Here is a 13200-nt window from a genome sequence, read left to right on the forward strand (position 1 = left end):
CCAGGTACGCACCGGCCCGTCTCCCTCCCTCCCCTGTTCCCTCACCACCTTCTTTCTCTCTGTCTCTCTCTCTCTATGTATCTCCCGCATCCCCCCCCCCCTCCAGCCCATAGCCCTCTCCCCAGCTCTCCCCCCGCCCCCATTCGGAGAGCAGGGCAGGACCTCATCTGGGACCACACGGTCACGCTTCGCCCAGAACGTCTTCGGGCTGCTTCTCTGGCCAGTTGTGAACGAGTACGTTTTGCCAAAAGGCCCACAAATCAATATCATCCCACTCTGTGCGATTCCTGCGGTAAATTACTGTTTCGTGACTAATGCTCTGCGGGGAAGAGAACTCTCCAAGACGGCTCAGCACCTCAGCCAGAGGCTCCTGTCCAAATAAGAGAAAACAGACGCCGATTTCTGAGACCCTGCTAGCAATGGGCTGTGGGCCCCCGACGCAGAGCCAAAAGAAACCTTAATAAGGTCATTATTTATCTACTTAGCAAAAATGTGTACGTCTAACGTGGGATTGAATCTTCCCGTGCCTTTGCAACACTAGCTTCTCGATCTCCTTGAGCCCCAGGCAGGAAGCAGATAACAAAGGGAGTCGAAGAGAGTTATTGATTTTTCGCAGCCAATCCTGCAGTGTTTCTGCACATACTAACAAAGTCACGGACAGTCTCCAGGAAAAGTTGTCATGACTGAACCCCCATTATTGCTCCTTACTTAATTTTTTTTTTAAGTTTTTTTTTTTTTTTTTTGAGAGAGAGAGGGAGAGAGCATGAGCAGGAGAAAGGGAGAGAGAATCCCAAGCAGGCTCCACACTGCCAGCACAGAGCCCGATGCGGGGCTCGAACCCACCATCAACTGTGAGATCATGACCTGAGCCAAAATCAAGAGTCAGATGCTTAACCGACTGAGCCACCCAGGCGCCCCCACTCCTCACTTACTTTTTGGAGATCAGTTCAGTGTGTGGCTGCCCTGCGAACTCTTATGCACCCTTCAAAGCCCAATCCAAATGCCCTCTCCCTTTGTCGCCACCACCCAGGCCAGGAAGGTCCCACCGCTTGCTGCCCCGGGCTTCCAGAAGGCTGGGTGCACATGCCCATCTGCCTCCTGACCTTCTACTAGTCTGTGAGCTCCTGGGGCACAAGGTCACTGTCTTCCTCATCGTGTTCTCCGGAGCATCGTGTTCTCCGTGCCTGGTACATGGGGGAGACTCAGCGGGCTCGTCGGCTGAAGGAGCTACAAGGAGGTGACAAGTTCCCATACCAGGGCTGGGCGTGAAGCTGCACATTTAGGATCAGAAGCTCTTGGAAAACCTAGGGCTCCTGGACGCCAAGCCCCCGTCCACATTCTCCAGCCCCTGGAGCCATGCAAGAACCCAGAGAGAGGCACAAGGGGGTTCTGGGTAGCGAGAAGCCCGTCCCCGCCTTGACAGTGCGAGGCCACGGAAACAGCCAGAGGCTCGCAGCCAAGACCTGGCGTGGAGCCGCGGTGCCTTGGCCTCCGGCCGCGCAGGGAGCCGGCGAGCCTCAGTTTCCTCCTCCGCACAAGGAGGACAGTGATGCCTCCAGGACACCGTGGCAAGGGAACCCGTAAGGCGGCCCGACCCTGGCCTGGCCTTAACTTGGCAAGCTCGTCCTCAGAATCTCCGAGAAGGTCGGAGAGTGGAGTAGTGGAGTGGTGGCTTCCAGTGAAGGGGAGGACGAAGGCGCTGGGAGGTTCAGGGAGGTTCCCAAGAGGGCTTTCACTGCCTGGCAGTGGGAGGCCCACAGAAAACATCTGTGGACCGATGGAGGGAAGCGATGAGAACCAGACTGAGTGCAGGGCTGAAGGGCTAGGCGTGGGGAGAAGGAGCAGAAGCCCGCTGAGCCTGAGGGGGTGCACACAAAGATCTGTGAGCTGAAGCCCGGGGACAGAAGGCCGCAGAACAATAAGGAAAAGAACTGCGTGACGTTGGAATGCGCGGCTGCTGGGGGAGGGGGTGAGCACCCCGTCGCTGGAAGAATGCAAGCCAAGAGCAGATGAAAGAAAGATCGCTTCACAAAACCACAGTAAAAGGAATCCAAGCATTGGGTGGGTGCTTAGACTAAAAATTCTCGGGGCGCCTGGGTGGCTCAGTCGGTTGAGCGTCCGACTTCGGCTCAGGTCCTGATCTCGCGGTCTGTGGGTTCGAGCCCCGCGTCGGGCTCTGTGCTGACAGCTCGGAGCCTGGAGCCTGCTTCGGATTCTGTGTCTCCTTCTCGCTCTCTGCCCCTCCCCCACTTGCACTCTCTCTCTCAAAAATAAACATTTAAAAAAATTTTTAAACGTCCCTTCTATCATCAAATAATAATAATGGAGACGAGAAGGTTTTATGTCCTTATTTGACAAAAGTTAAAGGTAGCAACCTTATATTGGCCCTGATTTCTTTTTAAGCCAGTTCACAGAATCCTAAAGTCCGGGAGCTCCTACCCTTCTTTGGGTCCGAAAAACTGACTTTCCTTCAGGCTTCTCTTCACCTCCCCCCGCTGCCTCACCCCTCTAAGCCTCTGCCTCCCACGTGAAGCACCAGGGTGACACCCCCAGGTCCTCGGCTACCCCTGAGGGTGACACGGAGGTGGCTGCAGCCCCAGGACACCCATGGTGAAGGCAAGGGAATGCGGGGCACCTGACGGGCCATGGGAGGTGACCCTGACCTCACGGTCTCACGCCCGACACACGTGCACGGGCCTCTGTTGGTTCTCAAACAAACCTTTGAGGCTGGCGGGGCAGAAAAAGTCCCCATTTGACGGATGAGGAAACTGAGGTTGAAGAAAGGCGAAGTGACCTTTCCACCGTCTCTCAGCAAACCAACTGCAAGGCAGAGGAATGTGTCCTCACTCACTTCCTCCCGGCCCAGGGTAGTGGGCTCACGATCTCTGGTCAACCACACATGCACCACCCCTCTGTCTGCAGACATGACGAAACGGAATCTTCCTGACGTCTTTGTTTTCAGGGACCAGTTCAGATCAGAAAGGGTTAAGCGTCTAACCTGCTCACAATTTTTTTTTTTTTTTTTTTTAAGGTCAAGAATGGCACCTGCCTTTCAAGAACGTCCTAGCTGGTCAGACAGACTAGCAGATTCTTTTCATTCTGCGCCAGAGAGTGCAGAAAGCTGGAACGTTCCATATCTGGGCAGAAGGCCCAGCAGAGCGGGGAGACTCCCAACGGTGTTCCCGCGGGGAACGCCAGGCCTCGAGCTCCTTCCCCACCTCTCCGTGGTGGAGGCCTGAGCTCTCATGACCCCTGGATACTGAAACCAGATCCCGGACGTCCCCAGAGGACCAGAGAGGAAGGGGCCCAGGTCTTGCCCCAGCATGCATGAACCGTGCCAATGGAACCAAGCTGATGGGGGATGAAGTCAATTGCTTCCAGGATAATTAATTTAGAATCAGACACAAACCTAGTGGGAAATCAGCCCATTAAGAAAGAGAAAGAGATTTGGGGCGCCTGGGTGGCTCAGTCGGTTGAGCGTCCGACCTCGGCTCAGGTCATGATCTCACGGCTTGTGAGTTCGAGCCCCGCATCGGGCTCTGCGCGGACAGCTCGGAACCTGAAGCCTGCTTCTGCTTCTGTGTCTCCCTCTCTCTCTGCCCCTAACCCACTCCCATTCTGTCTCTGTCTCTCTCAAAAATAAATAAACTTTAAAAAAATTTAAAAAAAAAGAAAAAAGAAAATAACAGCTTTATTGAGCTAGAATTCACACGCAACTCACAGATCTCAAGTATTCAACGCCGTAGTTGCACAAAGTTGTGCAATCACCACCATTAATTTTAGAACACTTCCATCGCCCCCAAGAGAAGCCCCACACCTACTAACAGTCACTCCCCATCTCCCTCCCCCAAGCCCCCAGCCCCAGCCCCAGCAAGCCCCGGGCAACCACGAATCCACTTTCTGACTGCACAGATTTGCCATTCTGGACCCTTCATATAAATGAAATCCCACAATCCGTGGTCTTTCGTGGCTCACTTCATCCACTCAGCATATTGTTTTCAAGCTGCTTCTGTATCGTAGCGTGTGGCAGTCTTCCCTGTTCATCGCCAAATAATATTCCATTGTACGGATTCATCACATTTTGTCTCCTCGGTCACCAGTTGATGGACATTTGGGTTCTTTCCACATTTACGTACAAGTTTCACATGGACGTAAGTTTTCTTCTTCTTGGGGTACATATACCCAGGAGCAGAATTACTGTGTCATATCGTAGCTTTCTGTTTAAGCTTGTGAGAAACTGCCCGACTATTTTCCAAAGGAGCCGCACCATTGACATTCCTACCAGCTGTGTTCAAGGGTTCTAATTTCTCTGATTCCTCACCAACACTTTCATTTATCTGACTTGTTGATTCTAGAAATCGTAGTGGGTGTGAAGTTCTATCTTGTGGTTTTGATTTGCATCTCCCTGATGACTGGTGATGTTGAGCATCTTTTCATGTGCTTACTGGCCCCTTGGAGATCTTCTTCTTAAATTTACATCCAAGTTAGTTGGCATGTAGTGTGATAATGATTTCAGAAGTAGATTCCAGGAGTAGATTTATCCCCTATGTGTAACACCCAGTGCTCATCCCAACAAGTGTCTTCCTTAATGCCCCTGACCCATTCGGCCCATCCCCCCTCCCACAACCCCTCCAGTAACCCTCAGTTTGTTCTCCATATTTATGAGTCTCTTCTGTCTTGTCCCCCTCCCTGTTTTTATATTATTTTTGTTTCCCTTTCCTTGTGTTCATCTGTTCTGTGCCTTAAAGTCCTCATATGAGTGAAGTCATACAATATTTGTCTTTCTCTAATTTCGCTTAGCATGATACCCTCTAGTTCCATCCACGTGGTTGCAAATGGCAAGATTTCATCCTCTTTGATTGCCGAGTAATACTCCATTGTATATATAGACCACATCTTCTTTATCCATTCGTCCACTGATGGACATCTGGGCTCTTTCCATACCTTGGCTATTGTCGATCGTGCTGCTATAAACATTGGGGTGCATGTGTCCCTTCGAAACAGCACACCTGTATCCTTTGGATAAATATCTAGTAGTACAGTTGCTGGGTCATAGGGTAGTTCTATTTTTAATTTTTTGAGGATACTCCACACTGGTTTCCAGAGTGGCTGCCAGACCAGTTTGCATTCCCACCAGCAAAAGAGATCCTCTCTCTCTGCATCCTCGCCAACATCTGTTGTTGCCTGAGTTGTTCATGTGAGCCATTCTGACAGGCGTGAGGTGGTATCTCATTGTGGTTTCGATTTGTATTTCCCTGATGATGAGTGATGTGGAGCATTTTTTCATGTGTCGGTTGGCCATCTGGATGTCTTCTTTGGAGAAGTGTCTATTCAAGTCTTTGCCCATTTCTTCACCGGATTATTTGTTTTTTGGGTGTTGAGCTGGGTAAGTTCTTTATAGATTTTGGATACTAACCCTTTATCTGATGCGTCATTTGCAAATCATCTTCCCTCATTCCGTAGGTTGCCTTTTAGTTTTGCTGATTGTTTCCTTCGCTGTGCAGAAGCTTTTTATCTTGATTGAGGTCCCAACAGTTCATTTTTGTTTTTGTTTCCCTTGCCTCTGGAGACATGTTGAGTAAGAAGTTGCTGCAGCCGAGGTCGAAGAGGTTTTTGGCTGCTTTCTCCTCTAGGATTTTGATGGCTTCCTGTCTTACATTGAGGTCTTTCATCCATTTTGAGTTTATCTTTGGGTATGGTGTAAGAAAGTGGTCCAGCTTCATTCTTCTGCACGTCGCTGTCCAGTTTTCCCAGCACCATTTGCTGAAGAGATTGTCTTTATTCCATTAGATATTCTTTCCTGCTTTGTCAAAGATTAGTTGGTCATACGCTTGTGGGTCCATTTCTGGGTTCTCTATTCTGTTCCACTGATCTGAGTGTCTGTTTTTGTGCCAATACCATACTGCCCTGATGATTACAGCCTTGTAATACATCTGGGATTGTGATGCCTCGAGCTTTGGTTTTCTTTTTCAGGATTGCTTTGGCTATTTGGGGTCTTTTAGGATTGTTTGTTCTAACTCTGTGAAGGATGCTGGTGTTATTTCGATAGGGATTGCACTGAATGTGTAGATTGCCCTGGGTAGTATTGACATCTTAACAATATTTGTTCTTCCTATCCAGGAGCATGGAATCTTTTTCCATTTTTTTGTGTGTCTTCTTCAATTCCTTTCATAAGCTTTCTATAGTTTTCAGTGACCTCTTGGATATCTTCTTTGGAGAATGTCTATTCAAGGCCTTTGTCCATCTTTTAACTGGTTGTTTTTTAATACTGAGTTCTAAGAGTTCTTTATTCTAGATACAAGCATAGAATACATATGACTTACAAATATTGTGTTCCATTTTGTGGGCCGTCTTTCACTTTCTTGATGGTGTCCTAGGAAGCACAAAATTTTCTGATTTTGATGAAGTCCAATTTACTTATTTTTTCCTTTGGTCATTTATGCTTTTGGTATCACGTTCAAGAAACAATTGCCCAATTCAAGGAAAAGATTTACACCTATTTTTCTTCTAAGAGCTTTATAGCTTTAGCTCTTACATTTAGGTTTTTGATCTACTTTGAGTTAATGTTTATAAATGGTGTGAGGTAGGGGTCCAACTTCATTCCTTCACATGGGACTATTTGGTTGTACCAGTACCATTTGTTGAAAAGACTATTCTTTCTCTACTGAATTATTTGCTACTTTTGCAAATCAATTGACTGGAAATGTGAGGGCTTATTTCTGGACTTTGAATTCTATTCCACTGATCTGTATGACTATCTTTGTGCCAGTACCACACTGCATTGACTACTATTGCTTTGTAATAAGTTCTGAAATCAGGAAGCATAAGCCCTGCTACTTGGTGTCTCTTTTTCAAGACTGTTTTGGCTGTTCCAGGTTCCTTGAGGTTCCATATGAGTTTTAGAATCAGCTTGTCAATTTCTGCAAAGAATTCAGCTGGAATTTTCAAAGGGAGTTGTGTGGAATCTGTAAATTAATTTGGGAGCAAAGCCATCTTAACAATATTAAGCCTTCTGATACATGAACATGGGATGTCTTTCCATTTACTTAGGTTGTTAATTTCTTTCAAGTACGTTGTCATTTTCAGAGGATAAGTCTTGCACTTTGTTAAATTCATTCCTAAGCATTCTATTCTTTCTTGATGCTACTGCAAATGGATTTCTTTTCTTAATTTAATTTTCACTGCAAGTATATAGAAATGCAGAAGTATACAGAAATGTAATTCATTTTTCTATCGGTCTTGTATCCCACAACCTTACTGAAATTGTTCATAAGCTCTGCTATTCCTTCGCATGGTCTCTATGTAAGATCATCTCATCTGCAAACAGTTTTAATTCTTACTTCCCAATCTCGATGTCCTTTATTTACTCGTGGGTGTTTGTGGGTTTTGTTTGAGATTTGTCCGTTTGCATTGTTTGCCTTACTGCCGGCTGTGGCTAGGATCTCCACTGCAATGTTGAATCAAAGTGGCAATGACGGCCAACCTAGTCTCATTCCTGATCTTAGAGAGAAAGCGTTGAGCATTTCACCCTTAAGTCGAACATTAGCTGTTGTGCGTTTAAGTTCAAACTGTTCAGTCTGGAGTTGGTAACATTACGAGACTTCTCTAAGTAGTGAAGAATCACACAAACTGTTCTAGATGCAAAACGAGCACAGGTGCCTTCCCTGAAGGGCCCCCGGACTATGGGACAGGCTCAGCCTTCCCTGTGAGAAACAGGGCTTTCCCCAACCGTTGGATGGGCTGCTCTGTGAGTTCACGAAGATTCAGCTGTGCTTGTCCTCAAACCTGCCTACACAGGTTGTACTCACATAATTACACAACTTACTTAAAGTTTATGTAAACCACTGGAAGAGGAGTCAAAAAGGAATTGTTTTTATGAAACAAGTGTTGGACGTTTAGGGAAGATCACTGTTAAACTAGGCGTGGACAAAAACCACCGTATGATATGAGGGGTATATGAAAATCTGCAAAGTAGTGGGTTCTCAGTCCCTGTTTCACTCGATAGAAACAGAAACTGAGAATCGGGGGGGGGGGGTTGCATTAAAGGGTCATACAAAAAAGATAATGTGGACATCATCCAGTAGATCCGTAAACCAAGAAAGGCCGTGGCTTTAAACCAGGAGACGGGGCGGGGGGAATGACTGTATGTTTTAGGTTAAAATGTTCAAGGTATGTCTGCATCACTTTCACGATCTCCTCTTTACTAATCTTTTTTTCAGCCAAGCAAGTCACGGCCAGGGCTGATGGCACCAGAAGGAGGCTTTTTCTGGTACACAGGTACAATGGTGGTTACTTGGGCAGGTGTGACGAGGTATCATTTTTTTTTTTTCTTATCTCCTTTTTACCACGTAGTTTTTTCAAGACGCCCTAACGAGAATGTATTGCTTTTACAGCAGAGAAAATGTGTACTAAAATGTCCTTTTTAAGATTCAGATTCTACTACTCCCTGCTGACAAAGGGAAAGGATCCAGAAATGCCACACAGCCCCAGGCCGGCAGCGCTGTCTCTGGGGCCAACGAAGTGCCCCAAGGCTACGAAGGTAAACAAGAAATAGGGAAAAGGAACGATACAGGACGCCAGACTAATCAGAACTCCCTGGCTCGAGTGTATTGCCATTTTCTTTGAGAGTTACTAAACGCCGATATCGACTCCTTAATTTGGCCGAAGCTGAGACAGGCCCCTCCACGGAGCTCTTTGGTTCACCTGCTGAAAAGGCTGGCTTGCTTTTGGAAGAAGGTTCAAGCAACCCTACACCAGGCAAATCTCGGTTTCCTGGGAGAAGGCCAGTGTTCAGAGCAGTTGTAAAGAAACGCAGTGTTTCTGCTTTGCTACACACAGGAGAAGAGGGCTACGAGGTGCGACTCTAGACCTAAATTCCTCCACCACCACCCTGGCTTTTCCATCCCAGCACTGCACCAGGTTGACAGTAGGCATCTAATAATGGAATGAATGGTGCCCTTAAGAGCAGTTTATCAGGACGCTGGTCCTTCTCTTATAGCCCAGGGCTTCCGGAAGGGCAGAGGCTGCTGAAATGGGCAACCCCCCCTCCAATGCCCACACCCCCACATTCTCATGATTACTTACTCGTATGTTTGAAATACAGTTTGCTAAGCTGGACCCCGTCTGCATCCACAGGGACACAGACATGAAGGGATTGGGAGCTGAAAGCAAGTGGATGTGGCCAGTGCTCTGGGTTTCAGGCACACAGTGGATCCCAGGGGTCCTGAGGCAGGGGTTCAAGAAACTTCTGAAAATGAATTCCAGCAATGCAATACTCGGGCTTCTCTGTGAGGGCTCTGTTTCTCTCAGGATGAAAAAAGTTTGCACCACTTTACAGACAAATATAAATCCCTTTAGAAAATGGCCTGGGTGGGGCGCCTGGGTGGCTCAGTCGGTTGAGCATCCGACTTCGGCTCAGGTCATGATCTCACAGTTCGTGGGTTCGAGCCCCGCATCAGGCTCTGTGCTGAATGCTTGCTCAGAGCCTGGAGCCTGCTTCAGATTCTGTGTCTCCTCTCTCTGCCCCTCCCCTGCTCACTCTTTGTCTCACTCTGTTTCTCAAAAATAAATAAATGTAAAAAAAAATTAAAAAAAAAAAGAAAATGGTCTGGGTGGGTGGGTGGGGGTCGTGGAGAGGGGGAGAGAAACAAAGGTTTAAAGTCAAATGTCATCGGAGTGGCCCTGTCTCCAATGAGGAGAGAAAAAGGGAGGGGGGCAGGGACGGTGCCTGTGGATGTATTGGGTTGGGGTGGAGGGACTTAATAAGATTGCCGTGTTCTCATTTTTACATGATCCTGCTGGAAATACAGGACAGATGTCCCCTGAAAAACGCAGGGGTTAGCAGTGCTGACCCCCACCTCCCAAGAGTCAAAAATCTATGTAAAACTTTTGACGCCCCCAAAACGCAACTACAAATTGCCTACTGGAAAACCTACTATACCATAAACAGTCAATTAACACATATCTTGTATGCTGTATGTATCATATACTATATTATTTTAAGCTTATTTATTTTGGAGGGGGAGAGAGAGAGGGAGAGCGTGCGTGTGCATGCATGAGTGGGGGAGAAGCAGAGAGAGAGAGAGAGAGAGAGAGAGAGAGAGAGAGAGAATCCTTAACAGGCTCCACGCCATCAGCACAGTGTCAAAGCCTGACGGGGAGGGGGGCTTGGGCTCGAACTCACGACCCGCGAGGTCGTGACCTGAGCCACAATCAAGATCAGACACCTAACCAACCGAGCCACCCAGGCGCCTGCCCCTTACGTACTGGATTCTTACAATCAAGTAAGCTAGAGAAAAAGCAAACGTTATGAAGAAAATCACAAGAGAACATACATTTGACATTGATGTCCTGTATTTATGAAGAAAACCCGCCCACAAGCGTACCCGCCCGTGAGCAGTCCAAACCCGTTTTGTTCAAGGCTCAACCACACACACACACACACACACACACACACACACACACACTTGTGCTTGAGACGCTCAACACTCTCCCCACACCTAATCGATGCAAATAAACGCCCATCTGGGGGGCTGTGGTTCTCAGCTCGGTTGCCCCGTTACCCCAACGCGTTTCTACCTTATTTTCTAAATAGCCTACGGCAGACATGCGTATAACCGCATTTATATTCCGGCAAAGTTCAAGTACGCAACTTTTTAAAAGTCTAACGCAAGCAGCGGGTACAGCCTCGTGGTAGGACACACGTATCAGTGTCACTTCGAGTCGCCTAACAGCCCTGAGCACAAGTGCCTCCATGTTACAAAGGGACAGACCAAGGTCGCCCGGCCAGTACACGGCCCAAGCTGAGCCCGTGGGCGTCCTCACACCCGGGAAAAGGCTTCTCTAGCGTTTGCCAAAGACAGCAGAGAACGCGGCCTGGGAGGAGAGGGAAGGGGGGAGGCGGGCTGCAGACGCATGGCAAGCGAGATGCTTGTCCGTCTTACTCATTTGATTATAAAATATTTCTGAGCCGCCAGATGGTAGAATAGCGGCTGCGGGTGCCCTGATACTTTTCTTAATGTCTTTGCGCACGGCTCCGTTTCAGGGCCCTGAAGAGTGATATCCAGGAAGCTATTGTGGGGTTCCGTAAAGACAGTAACGGTAGAATTGAAGAAACGCCGTGCAGTGCACCCGCTGAACAGATGTGCGTTTGTTCGCGCTTCCCAGATAAACGGGCCTTAGGCTAATCCCAAGGCACCTGGGGGCACCCGGGCAGAGCCTTCCAGGCCCCCTTCCTGGCGCGGGGATCTGAGCTCTGTTACATAATTAATCCCCCGGCTCGGAGGCGCAGCGCGGGGACGGCTGGCACAGCGACGGCCCTGGAGGGAGCGAACATCAAAGATCATGTCTTCCTCATCCTCCAAGATCAAAGCCGCGGGGTCGATGAGTTCACCGCAACGCTCAGTCTTCTGCTTGACTTGTTCTGCCTTTTTTGTCTCTTGTTTACTTTTTAATAAGAGACCCTTCATCCCTGGTCCTTCAACAGCTCAGTAATAACCTAGTTAAAAAAAAAAAAAACCCGGTAGGTCAGGGCGCTCTGCAGTTGCTGGGTTTGCACTTCAAAGGGCTGGCTGGCCGATGTTCTCAGTAACCCAGCGCGGAGGAGCCCGGGGCTTCCTGAGCCAAGGCTTGCTCTCAAATTACTCGCTCAGGAAGAGTGCGGCCCACGGCCGTTTGTCCAGCCCGCACTGGTGACACAGACAGGCTGCAGACTGACCCTTTTCCTCTCTTCTCTGGTCCCTCCCCTCTCCATCGACCCCTTTTCCGCCTCCCAACAAGAGAAGAGCCACCCGGGGCCAATCCGAACACCCCTCGGCAAGGATGTTTAGCTGGATCTCTCTGAGCCAGCAGTGGCCTCGCTCAGTCCAGGCTCTACGGCCAAAGGCAATTGCAGCTTGCGAGCCCATTCATCAGATCCCCCTACCCAAAGCCACCGCTCACCCTGAAAACGCTACAGACTTCAAGAAACCTCCAAATCCGGAAGCAAAAGAGAGAACAACCTTGGGGACAGCAGGAATAGCTTACGCGGAAGTCAGCGGGCAGACGCTAGGAGGGCTCGCCCACCACCCAGGAGTCCTCGGGGGAGATATGGTGCCATCAGTCCTTCGCACGCTAGTGAGAATTGCCAGCGGGTTGCATTCATCTTGCTCCAGAAGAGAGCCGCTACTCTGAGGATGGGTCTTCTCAGTGGAGGGGCGAGGGAAGGGGGTGTTGAGTAATGAGCGTAGCATGTTTTAGGGAGTCAGACAGACCTCTGTGGTTACTGGAGTGGGTTCCTCCACTCCAGGGAGAACAGTCTTTGGCAGGATGGACACACTAGGGGAGAGGGTGCAAAGAGGAATTAAAAAAATTTTTTTTAATTTGTCTTAAAACTCTGCCATCCTCAACCCTGACCTTAGGAGGGAGAAGGAAACAGTTCCCTGATCGGGAACCCTGATCGGGAGCTGGCCGTCACCAATGCCTGTGTTTCTGCTGCGTGGCTCAGCCACGCCCTGGCTCGAGCACCGGCCCACCCATAAGGGGGTTGGAGGACATCGAGAGGAGAAATGACATGGCCACTTACACTCCACAGCCTTGGATTCAGGCCACAGGACAGACAGACAGAATCGTCAGAGGCGGGCCAGAACGTTCTGGCCCAGCCTCTGGAGGGCAGCCGGCCCAGCCCAGGAACAGATTGTGCCTCTCCTTGACCGGTGACAAAACAAAGCTCAACTAGAAAAAGAAGGAGAGCCACAGAAAGGAGCTTATCGAGTGGCTTAAACATATCCGGCTCTTTGCAGCCCAGACGCCTTAGCACATGCTGTTCCTTATGCCTGGAATGTACTCACCCCGATTTCTTCCCATGCCAAAAGTCTAGCATCCTTAAAAGCCCAGGCAAGCATACCTCCCTGTGAGGCCTCCCGTAACCGCCCCTCAGGCCAGGTTAATTAGTCCCTTCTGGAACTCTCTGGGTACTTATCCCTGCGGACAGGGTGATTTATGGACAGGCTCCAGGATCCCAGGCTAGAGGCCAGGGACTGCGTTCTTTACCGCCTTATCCGGTGACCCAGAGCTCTGGGTCTGGCCTTGCACACGGGATGTAGTACCCTAGCATTCCAGGGAGCCAGGAGAGAATCCCTGGGGCAACGCAGCACAGACCTGCCCGCCCACGCCTCCCCCCCCCCATACTCATTCAATGTGAATTTAGGGACTCCTCACCAG

General features: G+C 49.2%; 1 protein-coding gene across 3 annotated transcripts in view; it reads right to left on the reverse strand.

Moving 5' to 3' along the window:
* LOC125917145 (uncharacterized) overlaps positions 1-3837 on the reverse strand; it is a 48766-nt gene extending 44929 nt beyond the window's left edge. For all 3 annotated transcript variants that reach the window (XM_049623406.1, XM_049623409.1, XM_049623408.1), the window contains exon 1: positions 163-3837. In XM_049623406.1, coding sequence (XP_049479363.1) covers positions 1228-2310 — 1083 coding nt within the window. In that variant the 5' untranslated portion in view covers positions 2311-3837 and the 3' untranslated portion in view covers positions 163-1227. The remainder of the gene's footprint in view (positions 1-162) is intronic.
* Positions 3838-13200: the final 9363 nt, after the last annotated feature.

This window comes from Panthera uncia, unplaced genomic scaffold, assembly GCF_023721935.1.
Source record: "Panthera uncia isolate 11264 unplaced genomic scaffold, Puncia_PCG_1.0 HiC_scaffold_1529, whole genome shotgun sequence".
Taxonomy (NCBI): domain Eukaryota; kingdom Metazoa; phylum Chordata; class Mammalia; order Carnivora; family Felidae; genus Panthera; species Panthera uncia.